Here is a 27,861-nt window from a genome sequence, read left to right on the forward strand (position 1 = left end):
TCGCAAAGGAAAATTACAGCTATCCGCAAAACAAAAGCTCTGACCGGCGTCCCAAGAGCTGCACGCTGCGGCGACTTCCTCGCAAGCGTGTCTCAGGGCGGCTTTGCTGACTGGAAAGGCATTGGCCTTTCGGACAGGGAAGATTCACAGGGAAGCCAGGCTGACCTCGCAGGACTTCAGGGAATATTTTATTATCAAAAAGGGGCCAAACTGCTAGCAACCCTAGTGCAGAAAAGATTAAGTAGATATTGAACAGGGTCCAGTTCAGAGGCTGGTCTAAATTCACCTGGACGCTACTGAGACCTTCTGATGAAGCTCAGACCTTGCTCAAACTCCCATTCCAGGAGGCTGAACTAGAAATCAGGGATCTGCCCTCATTTCAGATCATAATTTCAGGCTGGCTGGGGAGACTTGACACAGACTTATTCCAGAGACAGAAAGGTAGGAGCAGGCACAAAAAAAAAATCCACTGTCACCACTAATTAGCTGTGTGCAATGTAATGCACATCCTCCCTATTTGCCAGGAATCATCCAGGTAACTTTGTCACCGTTGCTAAAAATAACGGCAGCGAGCGCAGCGTGGGCGGCTGTGAAAGCCTGAGCTCCTGGCACGTGACGGGAGCTAAGTATAGAGCTACGATTTAATTCCGTAGGCGTGCGTGTAAGCCACGGGAGCCTCCCGCTCTCGCCACTCTGCACTCGCCAGCACGATCCTGGCAGCGGGATCCAGTCGAGGGGTGGCTGTTGTGGATTTGCATGTGATGCTACTATATTGCAGGGTGTTCCCTGTGGCTGCTATATTTTATTCTGTTTGCACAGTGCCCGAGTGCTTTTAAACCTGGTGCTGTCTGAGGGTTTGGGATTTTTTTTGTGCTTTGTCCTTCTTTCGCTACATGCTCAGCTTGTCAAGCTGAATGGGAGAGGAGGAGGAGGAGGGATGGGGAAGGGCTGGAGGAAGAGGGGCAGTGCAAGCAATGGCTGAGAGTCTCAGGGCTGCCCTCAGGCTCGAGATGCCTGGATCCTACAGGCATTAATATTCCCTGTGTCCTTCCTCGGTGGCAGGCAGTGACACACCGCTGCAAACCCCGTCATGCACCCGCTCTGTGACAGGCAGCACTGGCCTTGCAGTCGAGAAGGTGGCGGTTCCGTGTCTGCTGCCTGAGTTACTCCGAGACAGTCTCCAAGGATAAAAATTGGGAAGGGGAGAAAATTCAGTTTTGTTCATGGCTCTGCAAGGGATGAGCCAGTTTAGACTCCTGTTTACAGTACTTTTCAGGTGCAAGGGAGCTGCAGAGCAGCTCAAATAAATCAGAAGAGGTACAAGTACATGTGTACAGGACACACCTTGACCAAGCTGCCCCTTTCTCTTAAGGGCTGAAGAGCCCTGGAGAATGGTAGGCGTCGTTCCCTTTTATTTACTACCTTTGCAAAAATAAAGTGAGCCTCATTAAGGCAAATGCCTGGTGAGCAAACGACAAACCTAACCCCCTGCGAGCGTGTCACCATAAGAGATCATAAGAGACCCTCCTGACAGAGGGGGTTGCTTGCAGCACAAGTTGTGCTTGAAACAACTTCCCCACAATTAATCACCAAGCACCCTGTCACCTCTGGGTAAGGGCTACAGCCTGCAGCTGAACCAGAAGAGCAATCCTCTGTCTCAGAACAGCCTACAAGATGTTCGGCAAAAATGTTTGAACACACCAGTTTACTTGTAAAGGGTTGCAACAGTGAGGATTTAGTCGTGTGCGTTAGCTTATTTTAACTGTGGCACATGACTAAAACCTGCCTTCAGTGTGAGCTTGCATCTCTAAAAATGCAATTATTGTTAAAAGGAACTACTGTTAAAAACACCGGGTGTTTAGTTGGTGCTAACATGGGGAAGTGTCATGGCAAAGTGCAGTTAGTTCTGCCTGGGGACAGCGAAGTTTCACCTGGGGGCACAGCTGATGAGAGATTCCTGGGGGAAGACACAAACTCCATGCACTGCTCTGCTCTACTTCCCTGGCTCCAGCACCAGGAATTCACAGTCAAAGGTTTCCCATGGCACAGTGAAAGCAAGGGCAGCAGGTCAGTGCACAGCAGGGAAGGGAAGAGCAGAGCAGCAGGTGTAAACACAGACAGGAATATCCAGGGCCTTTTCTGGGACACAAAGCCAATTCCTCAAATGGGTCTTTCAGCGTAAAGGGCACATGTGAAACTATAAATAAAAGATCAGAGTTCAGAAAGCTGTAATATATCAAAAGGGAGCCTAACTACATAAATAAAGTTGCAAGAAAATTGATAAAACAAGCGTAACAGGGTAAGGAAAATATTTTAGGGAAGAAAAACGTGCATTTCTTTTGCCCTGCCAATCTGCTTATAAGCAGCACCATGTGCTTAGGCTCAGATTCTTATGCCTGAAGGTCTGGGCTGTGGGCCTGTAAAGTCATAAAACAAACCAATCATAAAACAAAATGTAGATCTGCAGAAAGTCAATAATCTGTAATGCTTCCCTTTACACTGGATTATGATTCAGGTCCTCAAGCTAGTTTGAATACGCAGGACAAGTAATTACAGACAGAAATTAATTTAACTTGCAGAGGTTAATCAATAGAGACCAAAGTAAGGTGCTCTGGTTATCATGGCCATTTGTGCTGTTTCATGAAAAATACCTCTAAGCAGAACAGGGTGCCGGAGCAGCTGTGAGCTACTGATAGCCCAGGGGTCCCGTGGGGATTCAGGCATTCGCAGCGGTAACCCTCACCACCAGTGGGGATGATCACTGTGTTGCCAAGATTGTTTAGGGTTTGGCTTTTTGTTTTTAAACTGTTCATGAATTTCAGGAAAACATTTTATGCGCTTAATGCCAAACACTTACTTCAATGTAATTTGATGTAGTTCAAACGGGAGCAAGTGAGGGGATGGACAGTCTGTATCTGATAGTCTACAGACTGGTGTAAGCAAAATCAGAGCCAGAAGCAGAGCTGGCTGCATATTTTTCAGTTTTAATATACCTAATTTCAGACTCACCACTTTAAATCATAGAAGAACACAATAAAAAGGGCAGGGAGGAGGATCTTTTTGTCTGATTGCCTTTTTTTTCTTTTTTTAAACTAGCCAACTTTATATGCAGACTGGGCATAAATGAATTTCACCAAAGCCGTTGCTGTGAGTTGATCGCAAAAATATCTAAGCAGTGAGAATTCACTTTTCCCACAAGATTTTTAATGCACCTTTTAGACTGGTGAATGGATGGAAACAGAAGATGAAGCTCGCTTACTGTGCAAGGTCACATCTGCACACGCCATAGCTGGAGGGCATACAGCTAATATCACAGCAATGTATTGCCACGGATTTATTATAAGGTCGTTATTGTCAGATGAGAGTCATCTGCCCTTTGCATGAAGTACTCCAGCATGGTTTTGGACTCTCTTCCAAGACTGGCCAAACCCAGTGGCTCACCGCATGTGACCCAAGGAGACTGCAGTTAGCACAAAACAGTTGCTGGCTGTGCAAACACCATTACACTTCCTACCCCTTCCTCCTCCCACTGCACAGAGCACAGCTCTGTTAGTCTGGCTCGTTCAGACTCAAAGACAAGACCTTAATTCCTCCCAGGAATCAGAGGCTTGGGCTTGCTGCTTTCATATGGCAAAACTGTGTTAGTTCAGAACAGTTTCTACCTTTATGAAAACATCTTAGGGAAGGAAGGCTAGAGGATGAAAAATGAAAAAAAATATTTAGAAAACAGGGGCTGGGAAGGAGTGAAAACAGGTCAGAACAGAAAATCTTTGCTTTTAATCAAACTCTACTTAATAAATATTGTACAGCCATCAATTATTAAAAGTATTCCACCTGACTCTCGATATCATTGCCTGTGCCCACCTGGCAAGCTGCAGCTATATAATCAGCTCTTGCAGGGGGTCCCTGCTTGCCTGTGTAGCTCAGAAGCTACTTAGGCTCAGAGCACAGCGAGTTTACTTCAGTAGCTGTTTTTCAGGATGAACAAACCACCCAAGTGGCTAGCACTCTTCCCTTGACCTCTTCAGGCTCAGGAGAATGCCCTTTCCTAGCAAGCACCTTCATTCTCTTGGGTTTTCTTTAGCTGTCCCATGCTACATGTCAAAAGACCGAAAAGGACTCCCGGGTTTATCAGTCCCTGCCCAACTATTTATCCAGAGAAATGAGGTGTCGAAACCTGACAGAAAAGCACTTGTGTCAAACAGCATTTGGGTGGTTTCCCACCAACCATGCCGTATTAGGACAACTCTGTAATGGCTTAATCTGAAGACAATTATAGAGTCCCAACTACATGGGCAAGTAGTCAGCACCGCCCGAGGCCGTGGCCCTCATCTGTGGGAAATGCACTTTGGCAGAGAACTGTATTGAGGCAAATGGGAACCTGCCTGAAGAATTAGCGTGTCGGTAAAATCAGTCTTCAATTCGAAAGAGGTTCCTCCAGTGTATTTAGTCCAATATTGTACAGAGATGTGACAGTTTTGTTTTTGTAAAACTACACAAAATACTACTCTGCCAAGATGCAAACACCAAAATAAAAATGTAAATGCCTCACTGTTGAAAAAAGCCCTCAAAACTAAGACTGCATGGCTCACAGAAAAACAGCCACCGTCATTACTTGGAATGATCATATTCATTAAGAAAGTTAAATTGTGACTGAATTAATACTTAATTAGTTTTTCAGGAATTTGCTATATTTAAAAATATAGAGAGCCCAGACCTTGAGACATTCCCTCCACATAGGGGCTGATCTGAGGCAGAGAGAAAAGGATGGCGTGAGAGGGTGTCTGCAAAAGCTGTATACAGGACAAGCCACACTGCAGCCTTATTGTTATTATAATTATCACAGGGAGTGGCTAGCACTCGTTAGAGGGAAAATCCTCCCCAAGAAAAGGTTAAACAACCCACTAGTAATAGTGCAAGGAAAGTTGTATTAATAGCCACCATACAGCTAACATGAAATCTTTTTGCAGCCTGTTTATAAAGGAAAAAAAATTAAAAGAGAATGATAGGTGTGTGGAGACGCGAGTCTCGGGTGTACAAAGGTGATCGAAGTAGGAAACTCAGGGTTAGCAGCGCTTGCTAGGGGACCAGACGCACTTTGCTCCTCTCCAAAATCTGCCACCAGGGTACCAAGTTAATCCATCCTACTGGACCGTGCTGGTGGTGGCACATCTTTCCTCTCCTCCCTGCTCTGGGGCCCTTCTGCATGGGCTGGTTCAGCCGCAGATGCCAGGGAGCGGGAGCAGCTCCGATCCCTCCTCCCAGCAGCAGCTGCCTTGCGGAGCAGCGGGGGCACCCGCTCCTCGCTCTGCCCTGGGGCGCTCACGCACGGCAGGTGCGTGGCAGAGCCTTGCACACTCCTTCCCCACGCGTGCAAGGACTCATCTCTCTCGCTGGTTGAATACGTGCAGGAAAACGCATCCAACATGACAGACCCCAGGGCTCAAAGGCAGCATTACCTGCCGACTCCTGTTGCATCTGCCACAGGGCAGAAAACATGCTACAAATGCCCCCCAAAAAAGATGGGGAGATCATTGGCACCCAGAGGCGGCCTATCCTAGCTTTGATGAAAAGTCGTGGCCAGCTTATACTGCTCTGCTTAGCTCCCCCACATCCCAGGGCTCGCTCAGCAGACTGAAAGCTACTCCGTAAGGAGGCGGGGATTTGGTAAAATTGAATCCTTTCCCAAGAACACAAAGACCTCACAAAGATTTTCTGTTGCAGCCTTGCACTTTGACAGTAAGAGAGAGTATATGTTGTACCACGATAAATCATAGCAATAAAGTCGAAACTAGATGTTCATGCCAATACGAAATGTTTTGTAATGTTTAAATTCTTAAAGTTCAAAAAGCTCAGTGTTTCCTATCCTAACTGAAATGTGCCTGCAACCTCTGTTTTGGATTTACACCATCATAACTAAACACAGGATCCCAAACTAAACTAAGGAGGGTCCTGAAAAACTTTAAAGAAGAGCACACAGAACATGGGGAATGACATTTTTAAAATTCAGATCCTCTCTGCATTTTAGGATAAGTTTGCCTGTAGGTAATGCTGTGTCACGCTTTTTGGCATCATGTGACAAACCTGACATACAGCCCCATTTAAAAACAAAAATTAGTAAAGTACTGTTTGCTGTGGGAAGTGAATAAATCCTGGTAGTAGGTCTGCAACTCTGTCTTTCCAAGCAAGCACTTTGCCACATTTTCCTCCTCTGTACAATAGGGATAACCACATAAACCAGCTCCTTGGAGTAGTATGAGATGTGCTGATGAAATAACCATAAAGTTATCCCTGTTGTTGTGACGAAGGGACTCTGAGTCTAACAGAGTGCATGTGCCACATTTCTGAGTTTTCAATGGAATTTCTCATTAAGCTCTTCATGCTGATGGCAGGAGTGGTTTTTGCATTGAAAAAAAAAATCAACAGATAACCTCAAGAGAGCTATAAAAAAGCAGGATGCGCATTCAGAGCATGCTGGGGGCAACAACCGCATAGATCAGGTCAGCCTTGGTTAATAACGAGGGCAATCTGTAGGTCTAGCACCGTGCAGAAGAGTGCTGGGCTAACAATAGCATGTGCAAGAGAAACAGAAAATAGCACAGCAGATGGTGACATGCTATCTGGAGGCAGGGATATCCCATCCTCTTGGAGACGCTGCGTGGGTGAATGACAGCAGAAAACTAGAAAGTATTCGCGTTGCCAGGGAGAGCGTTCCCAGAGAGATTCCTGCAATTTAATAGTAGGTGTGCAGTCATGCAGGGACTGTCTCTCCCAGAAGCATTTGCGAATTTAAGAATCACTTTCATTTAGTTTTTTCTTTAGGGATTACACAGCACCAAGAGACCACTATGTTTGCCTTGATTTACTTTGGCGATTAAGCAAGCTGCCCCTCAGCGTGAAGCCTGCATGCAGCCAGCTTGCAGAGCAGAGGCATGCCCTCTCCCGGTGGGGTTTGAAGCTGCTGGGTTAGCAAGCTCATACGGCTTGATACCAGCTACTCTTGGGTGAATCCTTGCTGTTGCTTTATGCAGCACCTTAAAGTGGCAAATATTTCTGCAAATAAGTATCTATTACTTTCAAAGTACTGCAAAGTACTACTATGCAGGTTGCCAAAAGGTCCCTTATATATAAGGACAGGTTACAGGGAGCAGAGAAGTGTATTCTCCAGAGCTCACAGCGCATGGGGAAACTGTCCGCAGTTTGTATCCACAAGAAGCGTGGCCATTTTCAAATGCTTTTGCATTAATTGAGGGGGGTAGAGGAGAATTTACACATAGTCAGCAGAGGCAGGCTGACAAACAACAAGAACCAACATGGACTTTTTGTCTGCTCTCTGCAAATCCAGCTGTGGTTTCTTCCAGTGACCCAAATCCCACAGTGGTGCACTGCAGCAGCATCTGTTTGTAGGGCAACCGTTTATAGGTTAAGTGCACAGCATTGCAGGATCTTAAGACTAGCTGTAAAACAGTACACGTCCTATCTGAATTCAAGATGTTTTGGGACACTGAGTGCCATTTATATAAAGCAGCTTTATTTGATGGACCCTGAAGCATAGCTCATGCTATAGTCCAACATCACATTTACACAGAGCACACATACATGCAATACTGCCTAACACTGTCCCTTAAAAAGCGATTGCTCCATCCTTTCAAGACTTGCCCTCACCTATTTATAAGTAATCTTTGTTGCAAACCTCTGCAGCCAACAGGACTCCTGGACTAGGTCTCATGTAGCAGGGCTTCCCAAATTGTCTAATCACCTATTATGCAGGGTATGTAAAATTCTTGCTGAATAAAACATGAAATGGAAAGGGAGGAACCACTGGCATCCTCTGTCTCTGCCCCTGTTCCCTCCTTGCCTGTGGTGGCAGAAATTGCGTTCCTGGCTGCCAATGAAGACGAGTCATGAGCCTGCAAACACTTTGTCTCATACAAGGCTCAAGGAGGGCTGGCAACCCAGCCTCAGTGTCTTACTGTAAAAAAACTTATTGTGTAAAAATCACTATCCTGTAAACACCAAGGTGCATATTACTTTTCCACTAGGAGTATTAGGAAGTCCCTTGATTAAGTAAAGGTCCCTACACTGGCCTAAGACATGCTTCTGGTCTGCAAGGGATCAACTTGGAAACTCCCTGTTGTTGCTCAAGCAATTTCTATCAGAGTTGTTTTGGTATCAGTTCAGCAGTGATGGAGGTCAACATATATTTTAATGCACAGCCCTGAGCCCTCAGCAGCCTTCGGTACAGGAGTTGCACTGGGAGTTGGCACCACTTGCACTGTTATTTGAAGAGCATATCTTTCAGCAGTGTTTCTTGCTGAGCTATATTTAGCTTGGATGATTTCCCCAAACCCGTTCCTTGCCCAGCTGCAAGGCAAGAAGAAGCAAGGACAAGTGCTTCTGCTCACACTGACATTGCCTCCGAAAGAAATGCTTGAACTACAGCCTGGGAGCATGTCTTTGGCTGGATAATCAGCTGTACTTTCATCACCCTAATGACTAAATGCTGTAATTCTGTTGCAGACAGGACAGAGCCACTGCCTAGTAGCTATGTTAAACCACAGGCTGGGGGAGCAGGTAGAAGGGAGAGTGTGTGGCCAGAGGAGAAATCTTCTGCTCTGAAATAACCAGCTATTACATTTCCACCACAACTTAGGCATGTTAGTTCTTGTGTATTAACTAATAGCACAACTGAAAATTAAGACCCTTATGTTATGCCACAGCCCAGTCCTGTAGTATGCCATAACATCTTCCAACAGTCATCAACTGCATGTGGAGAGGCGTGAAAGCCTCCTGGAGGCGAGGGAAGGATGCTCGGCACCTTCACCAGCCTTTGCAGCAAGCCTCTGAACCAAGAGACAGGCTCTGCCATCCAGCTGTGTCCAGCTTTTCTTCCTCACTCATCAAGAAAACTATGAAACCAAGGGACAAATGCAGCAGAGCTTTCACAGATGGTGAAAATAGTGATTACCTTGTAGCCTTCTCCATCTGAGTCCTCTCACATAATTAGATACTGGCTCTGTTAGCATATTTTAGCCCACACAGAGCTTATCACTAAGTAACACTATGCAAGAGCAAACCTGTCACAAGGATGTAGGTCACTCAGGGACAGGGGGTTGTGGTATAAGGTCATGGTGGGCAAGTATGCAGTTTTATTCCAGCTGAAATCTGAACTCCCCATTGTAGGGCTTCTGTCATTACAGAAATTATAATGATGGATAACTGTAATTGCCTGGGAGAGTGAGGGTCAACATAATTAACTGAACACTTGCTGATTTGCAGCCTTGAAATTCCAGACAGAGCTAAAGGCCAAACAAATGAGTAAGACACGTAATTAAGGCACCACACTTGGCCTCTGCATACATTTAGTATCTTCTATTGGACACACACAGGCAATTTTCTTATTTGGACGCAAAAATAGCTTATGGGGAAAAAGAGACACAAATATCAGGTGATTTTAAAACGGTAAAGTTTTTGCCCATAACTGGCAGAATGTATCACACCAATCACTCTTTTCATACTGCTCTCTTGCCTCCTACCATCAGAGAATGGCAGCAACTGCTCTTATCCTATTACAGGAACTGCTGGCACGTCACCCAGTTACCACTTTCTACATGCTCCAAAATTACCTTAGGGTTATAAAATAAGTTTGTGTGTCAGTGCCTGCCGTCTCATTTTGCACGGAGCAAAGACTCTAAAAGGCAAGTCCCTCCTACCAAGGATTTACTACTATCCATAATTGTACATTGTAAGCAGCACTGCACTGTCACAGTGCAGTGTGTGGGCGAGTCGAAGCCCTGGCACACACTCTCCTCGCAGCTACTTATAGGAAGGATGAAAATAAACTCCTTGTTGAATTGTGCACAATGTGCTGATAATAGAGATGCCAACTCAAAAAGCAGAGCATTTCCCTCCTGATGAGCAGGAGGCACAAGATTCTTTACGCGGAGACAGCACGTGGCCCTCCCCGTTCTCTTCCCTCTGCCTGTTCGTACACAGGGCTGAGCTTGCCTGCAAGCGGGATCCCCCTTTCCCCCTAAAGCTCCCCAATTCCATCTGCAAAACTACCTGCCACAAGAGAAAAATCAATGCGACTGCTGCTGGCTGCAGCTCACTTACTGAAACCTGGATTGATTGCTCACTTGTCAGCACAGAGCCCATGGGCACATGCACGTGTCCAGCTCAGCCCTCTGCCCCCCTTTTTGAAAGATTATTAGTTACACATGGACCTAACTAAGGAAGAGCAGAGAAAGGATTCCAAAGTATGTTTTTTGGCCTCCACTACAAATGCAACAGAAAAGCAGTTTGAAGGCAACTATATTATACAGATGCTGTGTAACAGACACTGTGCAAAAATACATTCGGGAAGCAAAGGAATACATTCGGGGGACAGATGAGGAGCCCCATGAACAAAGAGCACAGAATTTCTTGTGGTGAATCCTGCTGAACGCCTGCTGTGCCTGGAACAGAGCCTCTGCAGACTGGCCAGGAGAGCTAGAAAGGAGGGCCTGTGTCCTAGGGGCTGAAAGTCAGAGCCCCACACACATACGGGTGGGCTATACCTGTTCCCAGGTTGTCTCTGACCTGCTATTCTATGCCCATACCTGCAATGCCAGAGTTGGCACACCTTTGCTGAGATACAGTCCCTGCAGTGGGCAGGGCAGAAGCTGCTAAGATTAACAACCTCCTAAATATGAGGACAGGGAACTTGGCAGGGTCTCCTGCTCGTAAGGCGTTTCAGTGCATTGCCTGATAGCAGCCTCTTGAATCCTAATCACAGGCCAGCCCTTTGACTGCTGAAGATTCAGTCACCTGTAACAGTCCAATATCATCGCCCTTGGTGTAAAGCTGGCCCTAAGACCATTCATTGCCTTGAATGTGACAGAGGCAATCTGACTGTGTGAAGTAAATATCAATCTATTGATTGACAGTCCCAGCACATGTGAGAGTCATCAGGCCCACAAACATGTGCCCATGCTCCAGAGGGGACAAGCAATTAGTGGTTTTCCCCTACAAGCTGGCTCCAGCACCTGCACATGAGCATGTGTCCAACATGTTACCAAGCTGGGTGTCAAACCAGCAATCCTGTGGTGGAGGGCTGCATCCCCTCCAAGAGATGAGCCAGTGGAGACTCTTTCCCACTGATCAGGCAGGTGGGGCAGTGCTCATTATCTCCTTGGGCAACCTGTTTTGCCATGATTATGCATTGCACATGTGCATTAAGGGAAGCACATCAAGTCTCACCCCCTTCAGAGCCAGCAGAGAGCATTCATGAACCTCACAGGGCTCACATGGGCACACCGCATGGAAAGAAAAGCCAGCCTGAGGCCACGTGCAGGCTCTCAGCACTTGACATACTCCAGGAGCAGGGGGGCACATGGCCATGCCTGCATGGTCTCCGTGCAAACCACAGGTGACTGTGAGCTAATGGGCAAGGACCTGCTCCTCTCACCCTCAGGAATAACACTGCACAAGAAACCACAGCCAGCAAAGTGTTTGGCTTCCAACAGATCAGAACATATACATTTGTTCTGTTATCTGCTTGAACCCAAATTACCCACACAATTACTGGGGAAAAGAAAAAGATTTTGAAGTAATCTGAAGAAAAAAAAAAAAAACACACCCAGAACCCCCTCAAAACTTCAAATAGCTGAAGAATGCTAGGAGTTAGAAGGCTTGCATCTGCTTTGCATGGAGCAATGGTAAAAAGTAAGCACTGTTACTTTCAAACTCTAGAAAGAGCAGTTCCCCACTGCCCCCTGGAATTTACAGTGACTGTTTTACCATTATGAGAAAATATTCAGATTTTGACTCAACCCTTTGGTCTCTATCCAGACTCAGAGCATCACTTACACATATACAGCAAACTGTTTGAACTGTATCCAAGAGCCATTTATAAAGAAGTGACACTGGTGCCTCCAGGTCTACTCAGTTTTCCTAAGCCAGCTGGAGTGGGCTAAACTGATCAAGCTCCCCTTACTTCTACTTTTAGCATCTTCTGGTGCAAGTTAGGGGGGAAGCACATTCTTAGACTGGATACTCAATGTAAATGACCATGGCAATATCAGTGATAGTCCATGCTTTTATACTATGGGAGATCAGGACAGAGATAGGACTTGCCTGCAAGTTATTTGAGAGTCTTCAAGAAAGGTTTCAAGATATGTCCTGAAATGGCTTGTTCCGTGGAAGTGCTCAGAGTGAGCGTTCTCTGCCTCAGTACAGTGCAAAAAACCCTAGGTTTTAATATCTCCTAAGAATACAACAGTATTAACTGAATGCTCTTTCCAGCAGCTAGAAATAGGTATCTAAATTTGATTCAAATGACAAGACACTATTACTGCAACATGACAGACGGTCCTTTACGTTAATTGTCCCACAGGAGTTTGTAGTCACCTCACTAGACTAGCCAGCCCCCAGGGTGACGCATCTCAGGCTGAAGGAGCAACAGAAACACAAAGCAAAGGCCGGCGGGCCCCGCCGGACTCACCTTTCCGCCGTCTTCCCCGTGCGGGGCCAGGCAGCCTCCATGGCCCAGGCGGCTCCTCGCAGTCCGTGTAGCAGCTTTATGCCAGCGTCAGGCCTCCACCTGGCTGAACGTCCTTGCTTCTAAAGAGCCTGTAGTCTTCAGACCAAAGTCTTTTCCATGCAAAGCTGGTGGAGATCATCCAGCAAAGTCCACTAGATGCTCAGTTTTTAGCCTTCATGAAGGTTGCTCCTAGATTGGTGCCTGCTTCGTCCTCCAGAAGTGCACAGCCAGCTGCCCTGCTGTGATACAAAGTCTGCTTTTAGTCTGTGCTACTGGGGTTTGCTTTCTTTAAAGACACGAGAGATGCGAATGTTGCCTCTCTAGAGCCTCTGTCTCTACCACTTTATGACCTGCCCCTTGCAAACGAGTTGAGGGGAAGAAATGGGAGGCCACTTCCCAGGCCAAGCTCCCAGCCCCCCCTAGCCCATGGCAGTTTCTGAGCCACCTTTCTGCAGAATGGGACAGTCTCTTTTTGAAGAAAGGCACAGAGCTCAGCACAAGGGGAACTTCTTATTTTGAAAGTGGCAGGATTTTGTATTTTAACAGCTTGGGAGGAAAAAAGTAAAAAAAGAAAGAGCCCAGAAATAAACCTACAAAATACAACACTTGGAGTTCAGGAGAGCAAGTAGAGACTCACTGTGCCCAGAGTACAATTCCTCTACATAGAAGCATGAGCCAGTCTAAAAAAATTCCTTGGTAAAAAGCCCCCTTAAAGAGGAACATGCTTTTTTTTGACAAAGGTAACCTGCAGCTACCCCTGCACTGTGCTGAGGTGGCAGGGGCCCATTTCCAGGGACACATTTGTGCTTAACTTACTCATAATCCAGGCAAAGGTGAGGTTCAAGGGGGCACAGCAGTGTCACAGAGGATGGGCACTGGAGGAGCCTTCCCTCCTCTCCCAAGGACGCAGGAAGCACGGTGGGAACCGCCGGGTGGGCCAGGACCTGCTCAGCACCACTGCAGGCTGCAGTCTCCTCCCTCTTCGCTCACAGGCAGGGCCTCCTTGCACAGCCTCTGCAAACATCCACCGCACAAACTCCTGTTTCCTGGTACAGGGATGATTAAAGAAGCACAGCAAACTTGTCTTCAGCTATAGGAAAACCCCTCCTGCAAGAAGCCGCTCTTACACAACTTGCGATTCAGTGGAAAAGAACCAAGTTCCAGCACTCAGAGGCCAATTTCCTGCACAAAGCTGAAAGCAGACGAGCCCTTAAAGCCTTCGCTGGTCTGGCAGGGCCACGCTCCCAGCTGCATCCCCTCGTCACCATCATCATCATCAGCTGGTGATGGAGGCCTCTGGAGTCGCTAACGCTTGCTAGCTCTCCATTTCCCTCTCACCTGTGAGTGCAGGGGCCTGCCAGGGCTTGGACACCGCGTGGGACCGTGCTCTCGCTGCAGACAAAGCAGATGAAAGGCAGATTTCCAGGCAGACACAAAGTTCTTCTGAAGAGGACAAATCATGTAACAGATAGAAACAAAATGTCGCTGTATCTCGGTAACAGCAGACATCACTGGAGTTGTCACATCTCATCATTTTATGATGATCTTCACTGGGTTTGGTGTTTTCATTCTATCCCCAGCTTCTGAATTCCTGTTAGGACTTTTTAAGAAAGACTACTTCTAGTTTCATGGTTGTGATAAAAAGCTGGAAAATGTGGTCCATATCTCTGAAAAACACAAAATCAAAAATGTCATTCCCTCTCCTTCAGGTATAAGTGCGTATGTATCTGCATCTTTTCTTGCGTTTGCCTGTTGCTGTGGATAAAACTGAGGGTGTGCACAGACCTATGTTACTGTCTCTGAGCACCCACCGCATAGTTATCAGTGTCAAAAGGGAAATGAGATTTTAATAATTAACCACAATAAATACTGTAACCTGTGCATATACATGTATGTATATAAAAATATATAGAGAATTCATATAAATATATATACTGCTTTAACCATTCTCAGTTAGGCTTTTAATCCCCTAGTTTACAGGGCCTCTGAAATCTAATGTACAGATTCTGGGAGAATCTATAAATCTCACACGGAAGCATTGTCATTAAGATACAGATAGAGGTATGCCAGCAGCAGGTCGGGTGGACCTTTCATTTGCAGATAAGCTCTCTGAGTAAGTCACTCTTCCCTGATTTATACTGTGAAAAGCACGTTAATCTCTTTCAAACAAAATCTAGCCAGAGAGTTGATTTCTGAGACATACAGGGAAATGAGGGAGGAGTGAAGGGGGTGATAGGAATTAAAAATACAAGTTCAAATCCTTTAGTAGGGCATTTCAGCATCATTCCCACTTCAGCTGGGATTATTGCAGATGGAGTATCTGGCCCATTACTCTGAAGAGAAATCCAGAGACCCAGAGAAAAATTTTAGGTGATAGCAAGTGTTAGGTAGGAAGGATGAGAGTTAGGGTATGGGTGTTCCCATGTACAAGAGCTCATGGTCTAAAGTTTACTGCCTTTTCTCCTGATACGAATAAGGTAGAGTGGTTGATACCTTCCTGTTACTGATGATAAGAGCAGAATTTGGCCTTCACAGTGATCCAGGGAAATTAATTAAAAAAGGATAAGGAGTGGCATTCATATTTGGTGCTGTTGTTCTGATGATGTATGAGTACAGAGCTGATCCTGAAGGTGTATTTGGTCACGCTTAAAAAACATGGAGAAATTACAATTAGATACTTTTACTGGTTCTTTCACAATCTGTTATTTCATTTTTCATCTCTTGTGTATTTGATAAATAGATTTTTTTTATAATATAACTTTATAATCATTATTTTTATCTGGAGTAGAGGAATAACTATTGGAGCAATTTTTTTCAGTGTCATCCCTGTTTTGAGTATTTTTTTTTCTCTGGAACTTCAGGCTCCGGCTTTGTAACGGCCGTCAGAGAGGAGACAATAAGAATCCTTAACGTTGCGAGAATGCAGGCCAGAAAGCAGCATAACTCTTTCGGATCTGCTTGCTGGATTATTACTTGAAAGCTAGCAAATGCAGCATGTGTGTATGCCTAGGGGAGGGGCTCAATTACCTGAGATTCTCTGCAGACATTAGCAGTGTCTCATGGGGAAGTCTCATTTATTATGCAGAATAAAATCGCTATGGCACTGATCATATGATTTGAAGACTCAATCCTGAGGCAGCACTACTGAAAGGGGAGGTGAAACTGCATAAGACACTCTGTTCAGACAGCATGAGGCTGTGAGCAGCACACGAATTTTATGCACCAGGCAGGAGGATAGCTGCTGGATTGGTCTATTAGATGTGTAGTCGGGAAGTCACAGGAAAGCTTCATTTCTGGCAAGTCTGCATTTTGTCAGGATGCATCACTGGTGATACTAGAAAAAAAGGAAAGCTGCTGCTACGTGAGATTAAAAGATACAGACAGTGATAGCTACAGAAGATGACTATGAAACTCACTTAATAACCACCTTAAATACCCTCTCAAGAGTGAATTTAACTGCTGGATGGCACTGGTTTCAACTGACTGTCTGGAAAGTATTGCAAAAAGGATGCATGTTATAAGAAAGCAGAGCACTGACAGCAGAGCAAACTAGAGGAGAACTTCTACCTGCATTGCTGACATTTGGGAAAAATAAAACAATAAAGTATCCTGTTGCCAAGATTCTTTTCTTTTTTCCTGAGTATTGGACAGGGATTTTGTATTTTCCCCTCTGAGGAAAACACCAACCAGAACTCAGAATACTGCAGACTTTCCAAAGAACAGGCATGGTACAAAATGTGATTTTGGTGTTTTTCCGCAGGCGACTCAGCCAAAGACCTGCTGTTGAGGAGCTAGAAAGAAGAAATATACTTAAACGTGAGTATTTTTTTTCCTTACAGTATTTTTTTATATTTGTTTAGACCAGTGACTACATTCCTATAACATATTCTTTTTCAACAGACAAATTCATTCATTCTTGGGATTATTTTCTGTACCTAAAAGTTTTCATTTTGTGCCTGACCTAGGTTTCAAATATTACAGGAATCAGAATTTACACTTTGATAAAGGCATGCAATTTATTACAGGAATACTCTAGGACTTGTCCAAATATAGGCTTTCACATATTTTTTATAGTGAATACACTGTTCTGGATGTATGAGAAGGGAGTAGAGTCCAAGTTTCATGCAGTGCAATGAGAATTTGGACTGTAATTTTGCAAGAGTTGGACTATCCTGGCAAACCAAACATTGAATACCATCAAGGCTAAAGAGGCGTGGACAAAGCATGCTTGCAGAGGTGTGATTTTCCTTGCACATACATTTAGTCATATCATTAAATACCTTCCCAAAGACAAGCCAAAGAGAGATTATTTGGAGATATTAGAGCTTTTTGAGAGGGAATTCCAGGCCACTTATAGCTGTTTGCTGTTGGGGACTGTTGCTCAATGTCTTTCAAACAGATGCAAAGCAGAAACTTTTTTCCTAAAGACAGGTGTTCTTACCTGGGGATCAGACAGGGGATGAACATATTCCCTTTCCTTAGATGCGTCGGGAATCCTCTGAGTTAGGTGAAAGATAGAGAGCTTTGAAACTGTCTCCATATGGGTCTCAGATAGGAGAAAGGGGAAGGCCATCTGCTTTAAGGAAAACTATATTGCTGTTATTTTCATTATTTTCATGGTCTATTTGGTGTTGAAAGTCAAAAAAAGAATGTTGTGAAAAATAGTTTCTCATTGAACAAGCAGAAAACATAAAGCCATATATGTTTATGTCATACAAACAACACTGCCTTGGTATTTAATTCAGATAACTTTGTGTTACTTAAGATCTAAACTCTCAGAACTTAAGAGTGACATTCTTCATCCGAGGGTTTCTTCAGGTATTTGACAGGTGTTCAATACAGAACGTTGTTTTGACAATAGTTTAGTTAAATAGGAAAGCAAAATTACTTTTCCCAAATGGTTTGCATTCAGGAAGTATTTTTTTCTTAATCATAAAATTATTTAGGAAATAAGCTTCTTCTGAAAGCAAGCAGTCCTAGACAGGTGACTACATTAGGCAAATGCCACTAGCTGAGAAGAAAGCAGCAACATAACCAAATGGTTTCAGATTACCCATTTTTTCTTTCAGTAGTTCATAGAAAAGACCTTATGCTATAGTCATAGAAGTTACTGGGAATTTCATTTCAATTTTAACACAAAGGAGTTCTATAGTCAACTTACTTATAAGAATTTTACATACTCTTCTAACGTATACTTTGCACATGGTTAAATTAGGTGTATTTGACACATGCACATAGCTAAATGAGAAACAGGATATAATCTTTGAAAAGGTAAATGCGTGAACTTGGCCTAACTTCATCTACCAGAAGAAAGAAAAAGAATTAACCCAAGATTCTGAAACATGTGGGCCCAGATTTTTTAAGAGTCGGTGCCTAAGATCTCCTTCGAAATTCTGTTTCTTTGGGTTTTTTTGGATAAGGAAGAGCTGATCTCTTCTGAAAAAAAAAAAAAAAATCTGTTCCTTCATGTTTACTTTTTGAAGTATGCTGGTTACATCCTTAATCTGCGTTAAACTGACCAGCTTTAATAATAAAGAAGTTTCAATACATTCATATAATGAGCTTAGAGAGATAAAGCAGAAAGAGATAAAGCAGAATTAAAGATATGTCCTGAATGCCAGCTAAACATACTGGTCTAGATTTGTATCTTATTTAAAGACCTCCCAGCATGGAGCAAATTTATTGACTTCAGCTCTGTTGCTCAGGCTTTATACAGGTTCAGCTGAGATCAGAAGCCACTTCTTTCTATTTAATTTATCTTTTCCATTATATAAAAAGCTAGGTATCTTATAAAGAACTAAGGTCATCACTTGGTTGTGTCAGTAGCAATCTTACAATGCTGGACAGAGGCAGTAACTCTAGACTCAGCTTTGAGTGAATTTGGAAATTAATATTCTCTCCTTTTATTAATAAGGATTTGACATTCTTATTATGGAATTTAAAAAGCACCTGGATTGTGTCTGACCTTGCAAAGCCATAGCTGAAAATACACTCCACAGAAATCACAATAATGTCCTCCAGGTTGTACAGTCGGTCCTAAGTTTCCTAACATTTTGATGTTCATAATACCTACTGCTAATGGAAGTAATGCTACCCCAAAAGATGTTTTAAGGACTAATAATTCATGTTTACACAAGCCTTTCAAAATGAGATGCAGATTCCAAGTGCTTAAGTGCTCCTATTACGTTATTTTAAAACAAATCTTATTAAGATTAAAATAAGTGATGGTTCTTATTTCCATCAGAGAGAGATTTCTGAGATAAAAGTAATATTTTAAAAGCAAATGTAAAGCCAATGCTTTGTTACAATTTTGTTGATCTTCGAAGTCTTCCCACTTTAAGTACAGAAACGTCGGTGATTCACCATAGAGCATAATAACCATATGAACTAAAATCAACACCTAGGTGTTCACATGTTCTTCCTTTCAACAGAAAGCTGATATTCACATTCAAGAAGGCAGCTTCTCTTAAATTAGACTGTACAATTCCTGGTTCATTCTTAACACTAGGAATTGCTTCAGGGTCATGCACAGCTAAGAATTCCCTGAATAACTCACGGAGTAGCAAAATGAATTACAGTACTGCATATGTCACTTCATAATTGGGAGCATATCTCTGCTGAGATTTATAAAGCCAGCCCTCACTAATGAATGGCAGTATAGCGTAGGCAGAGTGGTGCTGATGGGAAAACCTCTCTGTTTTCCCTGTGTAATTATGCCTGAGCTCCGTAATGCCCTTGGTAGTATTTCTTACCAAATCTTGTTTTATTTTTCCTAAAAAAGTATTTCTTTTATTTCCACATTTGGCATTTCTTTAAGCTGGGAATAAGCTCCAAGCCTGAGTGAATGTCTCATAGAAAGGGGCCACTCTATATGGTTTAGCATATTAAAATTTTCAAGAGCTGGTGTGGCTCCTGTTGGTTATTAAATCTCTTCGAAACTGGAGGTTAGGTCATAGGAAAGCTGACATTGGCACAAATACTTGGTCCTACTTGGAAAAGAAACTGTACATTCTAGCAGAGACCCAGAGAGACGTACTGAGCTAACAATATGGACAAGAAGTAGCTACTGATTTCTCTGTGCTATAATTTTTATTGCATGGAACTTTGAAAACTACCGATCTTCCTCATGAAGAAAATCATCTTCTTTTTAATATTCTCTGCAGAACGAAATGATCAAACAGAACAGGAAGAAAGAAGGGAAATCAAACAGAGACTGACAAGAAAGGTAAAATCTTGCAATACTTTCTATTAGTTTTAAAAGTTTAGCAAAAATAATAAGAAAGAACCTAGAGTAGTTACATCAATCATAGAGGTCATTATTACACAAACATGCCTTAACATGCCTTAAAAATACCTACCATCTCTCAGATGCATGAGGAATGACAGAATATTTACATACAAACCTTAAATCAGCAAATGGATATTTGCTTGCATATTGCATATTTTGCAACTATATTGCAAGAAAGCAGTTCTTCATTCTTTGTAGCAATCAGTCCCAGAGCTGACTCCCTGCAATAAACTTCTCTTTGCATTTAGAATCAGAATTGTCAGAATCAGAATTAGATTGGTTACTCTTCTGTTCCTAGGAATCCCTACTGGAATTATAAGCCAAATATTATGATAACTTGCTAAACTCAAATTGAAATTTTTACAATGGGACCAGTCCTGAAAACCTTAAACAGAAAATCTACCATTGACTGCCGTTGACAGCCCCTACAGTTTAATTCATTATGATTCCTTTACTTACTGCAAATGCATTTTATCAATTTCCAGGTTCGAGTATTTTCCTCCTTGGTCCATTACAGAGCCACTGTGCATTAGCCTGCAGCTCCATTTAAAACATTATTGCTCTCCTAACAATACTCTGAAGGACTGAATATTTCCCGGGAATTTATCAATTTCCAATAGGGTTTTTTTGTTTGTTTGTTTGTTTTTTTTTTTACATATACAGAAATATATACAAAGCTAAGATGAGAAGTGCAAAATATTGCACATTTTATTGAAATGTCTGTTATTAACATTAGTTTTATTTTACAAAACTTCTTAATACAGCTAAACCAGAGACCTACAGTTGATGAACTAAGGGACAGAAAAATCCTGATTCGATTCAGTGATTATGTGGAAGTGGCTAAAGCACAGGACTATGACAGACGAGCAGATAAACCATGGACAAGACTATCAGCAGCAGATAAGGTACTGACATAATTTAAATGAGCCATCATTGCTTTCTACCTGCTTTGTATATAATGATACATTAGATTCTGTATATAATAGCGTAATTAAGCAATATTATATTGTATTAATGGCTAAGACATTTAACCTCTCCTCTGTACATGTTATGATTGGCTGTTATGCAGCAACCACACTGACCAAGACATGCTATCATAAAAATGATTATTTTATAAATATTATATAAAATGCCTATTTAGCTAAATCAAAGTACCTAATATTTAAGAATCTGTGAAAGCAACCCAGGATGTTCCTGTCCATTAGCAGTTGTTATTTAAACAATGATCTCATTTTTATAGCCCTGAATTTTTTGGCATTATTCACCAAAAGAGAAAATGTGTCTTCCCTTATGACTGTGCAATCCTATGGATATAGGTGACAACAGAATCCCGCCTCTCATACTTTGTGATAAGGCAAACAGTCTGGGTTTTATTCAGAAATGATATGCACTGAAAATTGTATAAAAGCCCATTTACCAATTTCTGGGCAATCTTTCTTGATCTTTACTAAATTTTAACTGTAATCATATTAAATGCAAGACAATAAGCACTGTGGTTTTATGCCCCTTTCAGAATTACTTTTAGGCAGAAGTGACCATGTCAGCAATCAGTAATGGATGATGAATAGGATCATATCAGCAATCCATATAACCTAAATTTTCAGTGTCTCTACTGGTCATCATATGCCTTACTGTGCCCAGTACCTACTATTTCTACTTTACGAAACTCCTATTCCACTCTGCAAGTATAGTGTTTTATAATGCTAATAAATACAAAATTATTTGTTAACCCTCTTTCACTTTAAAATTTCTAGGCAGCAATTCGTAAAGAGCTAAATGAATACAAAAGTAATGAAATGGAGGTACATGCATCAAGCAAGCATTTGACAAGGTAAGTTTTCCAGCTATTTATTTCCATTGCCCGCTAAAAAACAGACTTTGAGTCCTGAATCTGCAGATTTGTTCTCACATGCGGAAGCAGGAGCAGAATATGCACAGGAAGCTTTATTTTAAAAGAAAATGGAAGCATTTCTCTCTCCATTCAGAATAAGGCTTCTCCGAAAAGATTTGCTTAGATTAGCATCTATGGAGAACCCCCCAGTCCTTCTCAAGAACATCAGTCAGCATGCTTCAATAAGATTTAAAAGCTATAACAAAAAATTAAATGTAGGATATAACACAGAAAAAAAATATGATGTGGTTTAAAGCAGATGAATAACTTCATATAGTATATGAAGATACTTGAGTTAGATATGTGAGAGTTTGCAGTCTCAGTATCACAAACATTGCAACTTCAGTGCTGATCAACACCAAATTCTTCATACTGTAGTAAGAGATACACAACACCCATAAGCAAACACATAATTGATTTGCCCTACTGGATTCAGCCTGTAGATTTCAGTATCACTTGAATGTCAGTTCAGTCGCTATTGGAAGGAGTGCAACCCCACAAAACACACTCAACAGCAGTCTAGCAGAGAAGTCAGGAGAGAATACTGGCTGGGACACTTGTTGCTCCCCGAGTAGTTAGGCCACCATGAGGGTGGGTATGAATCTAGTGCTTGCAGAAAGCCTCATGTGCCAGCACTGATCACGGCTACTGTGTCTGTGGAAATCTAAATGCACATTCGTAACATGCATGAAAACACCAGGATTTTGCAAGAGGGAAAAACTGCAGGAGAGAAGCTGATTCCACAAGTATTAAGTTACTTGCACAAAGACCTTGTTACTTATAGAGAAGAAGTATTTAAATAACAACCAAGTATTTCCTATAATTTCTATTATGTCTCTTCAGCTAGTCCAGTTGGTCTTAAAACATAATTTTAGGAGTGGCTAGGAGCACAGTCCACTCTTACCATATCTGTAAGCCCGCTCAGGTGAACTTGTTAAAATAAACTGCCTAACATAATACTAAAGGACTTGGTGTCCGGTCTCACCATCTGGAAGGCTCAACTTCGGCCACGCCTGGGGCCCTATTTCCATGTTCGTTTCTGAACACAGAATGAATCTGATTCTAATCGAGCTTTGGATGCTCAACGAAAAGATGATCTAGGCAAATAACCTTGAGTCATAAATGCAACATAGATTAATCTAAGTGTTATAATTATATAATTCTAGATTGTACATGCAACTGTCAGGGTTCTTTTGACATTACAGGGCTCAGGCTCAATATTTATGACAAAACATCACTGGACTGATAGAAAGAAATAGAGAAAAAAAGGGGTGGCGGCAGATTAAGTGCAGAAGTGAAAGCTGCCTTATCCAATTGAAATTACCCGACAAGTTTAATTAAGTGGATTAAAATAACATGTTTTGGAATTTGGTCTGGATATTAGAATTAAACAGCCTTACAATTTACAATTAGTGCTAGAACATTACAAAAGGTTGGGGCTTTAATTACATATCTCAGCCAGAAGGATAAACCTACAGAGCAACAGTGCATTTCTTCCAGACAGAATCTAAGAAAAGCGTGTATATTAAACTAACAGTACTTCATATTTTCCAAAGCATCAGTTCAACATTGCTTAGTTCTTATAAAATAACAAGATCATGCTCAATAAAGATTGCTACTAACAACAACACACTGTGGCCTAATTCTTGAAACAAACGAACAAAAGCCCACACATATGGTTACATTTACACTCTTAAGTAGATGCAAACTGATTAGACTTGAACCTGAGTACTGTAACTGCACTATAGCTGTGGCATACAAGTGAAAATTTATACTTGTAAAAATTAAGGCTTACAGTTGCTAATATTCTTCACTACTGTTAATGCATATTTAAACAAAATGCTTAAACAGCCATTATTTTTGTTAATCCAACATTAAACTGCTTTTAAAAATTCTATCTTTTTGAAAATTTCACGAAGTGGTTTGAAAAATGTCTCTTCGTTTCTCCTAGATTTCACAGGCCATAGAAATTTTCTTCTGAGAAGAATCTGTCTTTACTTTTTGATATTGCTGCTGAACACATATCAGGGAATATAGAAGTGTTTCCCTAAAGTTCAGTCCAGGATACCTTGATGTTTATGTGCAAGAAGGACTCTGCAGATGAAATCTCTGCAGCATTCACAGATGGAAACACCAGAGGATGTACTTCACTCTGAAACCAGAAGAGTGATGGCCTGTGGAATGGGAGGATCTGCTGAAAAAGATTGAAGTAAAGCTACCTGAAGGAACCCACTATTCTCCTTTAACAATTGTTTTAAACTGTTTTGCAGTCTATCTTGGAAAAGGAGATGTGCATGTACAGGCTTTACCATTCCAAGGCCTCTGACATAAATGGACATGACACACTGTCATTCAGTATTATGTTGACAAGACATTTTGAACTTACCACAATTAGTTTGTAAAACACTTATGTTCATGTTCTAAAAACTAATTTAATGTATTATAATTTCATTCTTTTTTATATAATGTCTAACAAACACAGCTGCAAGCATTTTTGATTCCTGTTACTTTTGTTCTTTAATTAAATGACTACTTATTGCAGGAAATGAACACGTTTCTTAACGCTCTTTTTTTCCAGACTGTTGGGAAGGGAAGAAATTGCAATTGTTATGCTCCAGATATTGCTTCTTTACCAACACGGAGAGTCTTCAAAAGAATAAATAAGGATTCCCATCTTGTGGAACATTGATGTTTTGGACCAGATCCTAACTGGTATAACCAGTATAGAATGACAATCAAGTTAAGGATCTGGCCGTCTGAAGAATGACAGTTAAGTCCACTGTCATTGTCATTAAAAACTACTAAATTTGACAACCATAGAGCAACTGCTAAGGTAAAAACGTATTTTCATGTTTAGCAAACAAGTTCCTACATTTTTAATAGTAAAAGTGTATATACAGTTGAAGGATTTCTTGAAAGTAGGAGGAAGAAAGTTGTTATGTGACAACAACAAAGCAAAGAGGATTTGTTGAGAAAAATGTAAAGCAAGACATTCTGATAATGCTTGACATCCAGAAGCATGAGTGTCCTGCTCAAAATATTACTAGAAGGAAAAAAAACAGAGAAGAAATACACTGATAATTGGTAACTGTGCCTGGTGAGACAGCAATAAAATGGTACATACACTCTTAAGGAAAAAAATTCTCTGCAAGAGTTTCAAATACTATCATTTAAAAAGTCTTTCAACAGTAAAATTTTACAAAGGCTCTATCTCTCCCAACTTTGTTCAAAGGATCTTTGAGAAGCATGAAAACAAGAAACAGGTATGTAAAATTGTTTGTATAGACGCCCCCACTAAATTGCTGCAAGATGGTGAATAGAATCAATACAAATAGTGGATGGACTAACTTTTGATTCTCTTCTGCTCAGTGTTGGAATGAAATAACAAATACAGTGCTAAACTTTGCATAAAACTAATATATAAGAATGGAAGGTAAGCATATGCAGAGCAATATTGAAAATAAGGACAATTGTAGAAGAAATTGGTGAACGATGGCAGGTGTGTTGCACAGGACCAACAAAGTTAACATTTATGGTTTAGCTTGCCCTCTAGGTAGCTGTAATTTTGTACAATTTTTTATGTTTGACTTGCGTGAATATCAGTCCAGCACTTGAATTACTCAATTACTTGATCCAAAGATTTTTTTCTACTTATAGCAATTTTATAACTTGTTAACTTTTTCTCAGAAATATGCATCATCATAACCAGCATTTCAGCATATGGTTTATTATATCTATCAACAAAATTGACTATTGTTAATAAAACATTTATTAATTTTAACAATAATATAATGATAGCCCAGGTGTAAGATGTACAAAAAGGGTAAACAGAAAGCAGAGAAAAATATCTTAAGTGGAATAACATTTCTTTAGTTTGGGAAAGGTGGATGACCCACTGTTAACAACAAACTAAGTTGGCACGGAGCTAGCACTTAATTTAGCAGTGATGCATAGACTCGCACTGATAATAAGTGTTGTATAAAATATTAAAACAATGTTGAAAATACAATGAACAGAAAAATATTTTTAGGGTAACTTAGAGCAAAAGCAGTTTTTTAACTCCAAATGAGGCCTGTGAGCTATATTACTAATACAACTTAACCATCTTGTAGTTACGCAGCAATATGCTTAACTTTGTCCTCAAGCTCTCCCTCCTTCACAAGAATCCTACCCTTCTTTCTACTTCAGTCTGGTAAGAGGCAGAAGACTGTGGCTGCTTCAGAGTCACACATGCTCACTGTCAGCTGGCTAGTGACAGCTTACTAGTGGGCAAAGCAATCAAGCAGTTTGGAGACTGCATGCAGTCACTGGGCCACATATTGTGCTGGCTTACTGTTGGAAGTTTGGATGGCGTTCACTGAAGGTATCTTTAGCTGTTCTCCCTATGTCGTTCTCTACCCAGCGGAAAGAAGAAACATCCTGGAGTGCTCAATTCATTTCACTTTGTCTGCTTTGAATGTCCCCTGGGGTCTCTCATCCACAGACTAAAAAATGAGTAATCTCCCTGTGCTAAAATATGCCTTTGTGAATACTATCCCCCAGTATTTTTCATGTTCTTAATTTTGTTAAACTTCATTGTTACTAGCTAATATTTTTAGAAGCTAAAAGGGCTGAGGTAAAGACTGATGGATGGACAGTGCAATTGCATACCTCCACTTCATCATGAGACTTTGCTAAAAATAGCAGTTGTATTACTTTTCCGATATACCCCCAACAATAAGAAAAGAATTTGAGTGCACTTTTTAAAACCTTGCACAGTTAAGGGAAAATAGTATTTCATATACAGTTGAACAATTCAATTAGACCAGTAGGATACCTTTAACATCTCATGAGGTCCATCTAGTGGAGATCACAAGTGCTCACAAGCTCAAAAAAGAAAGAAAGAAAAAAAAACAAACAGAAATGCACAGAGAGCATTTATGTAGTGGAATGAGTGGAACAAATTATTTTCTGGCAATTTCAATATAATCATGCCTAGAGAGAATATGGCCTTGTGGTTTTGAAGTTTAGTTCATAAGAAATAATTTGCATTTCTAACTATTTTTGTTTACAATGACCCATTTCCCATCAATTAAGCATAAGAACATCAATTACTCTACATTCTACATCTGATGGGCAGTTCTCACACGCTCACAACTCTCTTGAGTCAGTGCACATGGGAAGAAAATCTGTCACATCCATTTCTGATCTAAGCAGATGCTTTTTAAAGATGGTACTTTGAATAAGATGAAAGTATTTTTTCATATAAAGTCATAGATTCAGGTAGGAAAGGGCCTCTGGAGGTCATTGGGTCCAATCCCCTGCTGAAAGTGAGGCCAACTTTGTAAAAACATTAGTGCTGAATTTAGACTGTAATCTATAGACTTTTTTTTTTTTAATTTACAGACAGTATTGTCTGTACAATTTACAAATGAAGTAATACAGTTCAAAGATAAAAGGTTACTGTTAATTCAGAAATTGGTAATATTTCCCCTTTCCTTCAAGGAACTCTGTCAGGTTTTCTTTTTCCTTAAAATTGCTTTTTAAAATCATGCAGTTTTTCTTCTCTGAAAACAAACTTTATGAAATGGGTATTATCAGAAATAATGAAGGATATATCAAAGATTTATGGACCACTTGTGAGGCAGAGAAATTGCATGGGCAAGACAAGAAAGAATTAAGAAAAGGAAACTGATAAGTATCACCAAAGATACAGACAGTGGTTAGGCTCAGCAGGGAATTTCTACGGGATGTTTTGGAAAGGGAAAAAAAAAAAAAAAAAGTATACTGGGTTTGAAAGAAGTCAAGTCAATAGCTACCAGAAAACATCACAAAAGGATGAAAGCCACTGCATTAGACTCTCTCAAAAATATGAGAAAATAGCCATACAGCATAATAGCTGTAGGCAAAATTAGCTGGAATAAAAATATAGGAAAGTTTTGAAGAATTAATGACTGACAATGGTTTCAGTAACAGAGAGGAGACCAAAAAAAGGAGAGAAGAATGCTGAAAGTAAAGGCACCTGCATTGATAAAGAAAAGGAATATTAGGAATGTAGAAAGGAAACTGAGGAAAACCAGAAAAGTCCTGAGGGAGAGGGGCTAATGGAAGAAGTGACAGAAATACATATGATGTTAAAGACAACCAGAGGTCAAAATAAGCTGTAAAATGTAATGAAAA

At 41.3% G+C, this 27,861-nt stretch overlaps 1 protein-coding gene across 3 annotated transcripts in view; it reads left to right on the forward strand.

Moving 5' to 3' along the window:
- The window catches only part of PHACTR3 (phosphatase and actin regulator 3), a 114,078-nt gene extending 89,981 nt beyond the window's left edge, over positions 1-24,097 (forward strand). For all 3 annotated transcript variants that reach the window (XM_064521584.1, XM_064521585.1, XM_026105335.2), the window contains exons 9-13: positions 16,284-16,339; positions 19,687-19,748; positions 20,576-20,716; positions 21,566-21,642; positions 23,654-24,097. In XM_064521584.1, the coding sequence (XP_064377654.1) occupies positions 16,284-16,339; positions 19,687-19,748; positions 20,576-20,716; positions 21,566-21,642; positions 23,654-23,669 (352 nt within the window). In that variant the 3' untranslated portion in view covers positions 23,670-24,097. The remainder of the gene's footprint in view (positions 1-16,283; positions 16,340-19,686; positions 19,749-20,575; positions 20,717-21,565; positions 21,643-23,653) is intronic.
- The last annotated feature ends 3,764 nt before the right edge of the window (positions 24,098-27,861 follow it).

Source organism: Dromaius novaehollandiae, chromosome 16 (assembly GCF_036370855.1).
Source record: "Dromaius novaehollandiae isolate bDroNov1 chromosome 16, bDroNov1.hap1, whole genome shotgun sequence".
Classification (NCBI taxonomy): Eukaryota; Metazoa; Chordata; class Aves; order Casuariiformes; family Dromaiidae; genus Dromaius; species Dromaius novaehollandiae.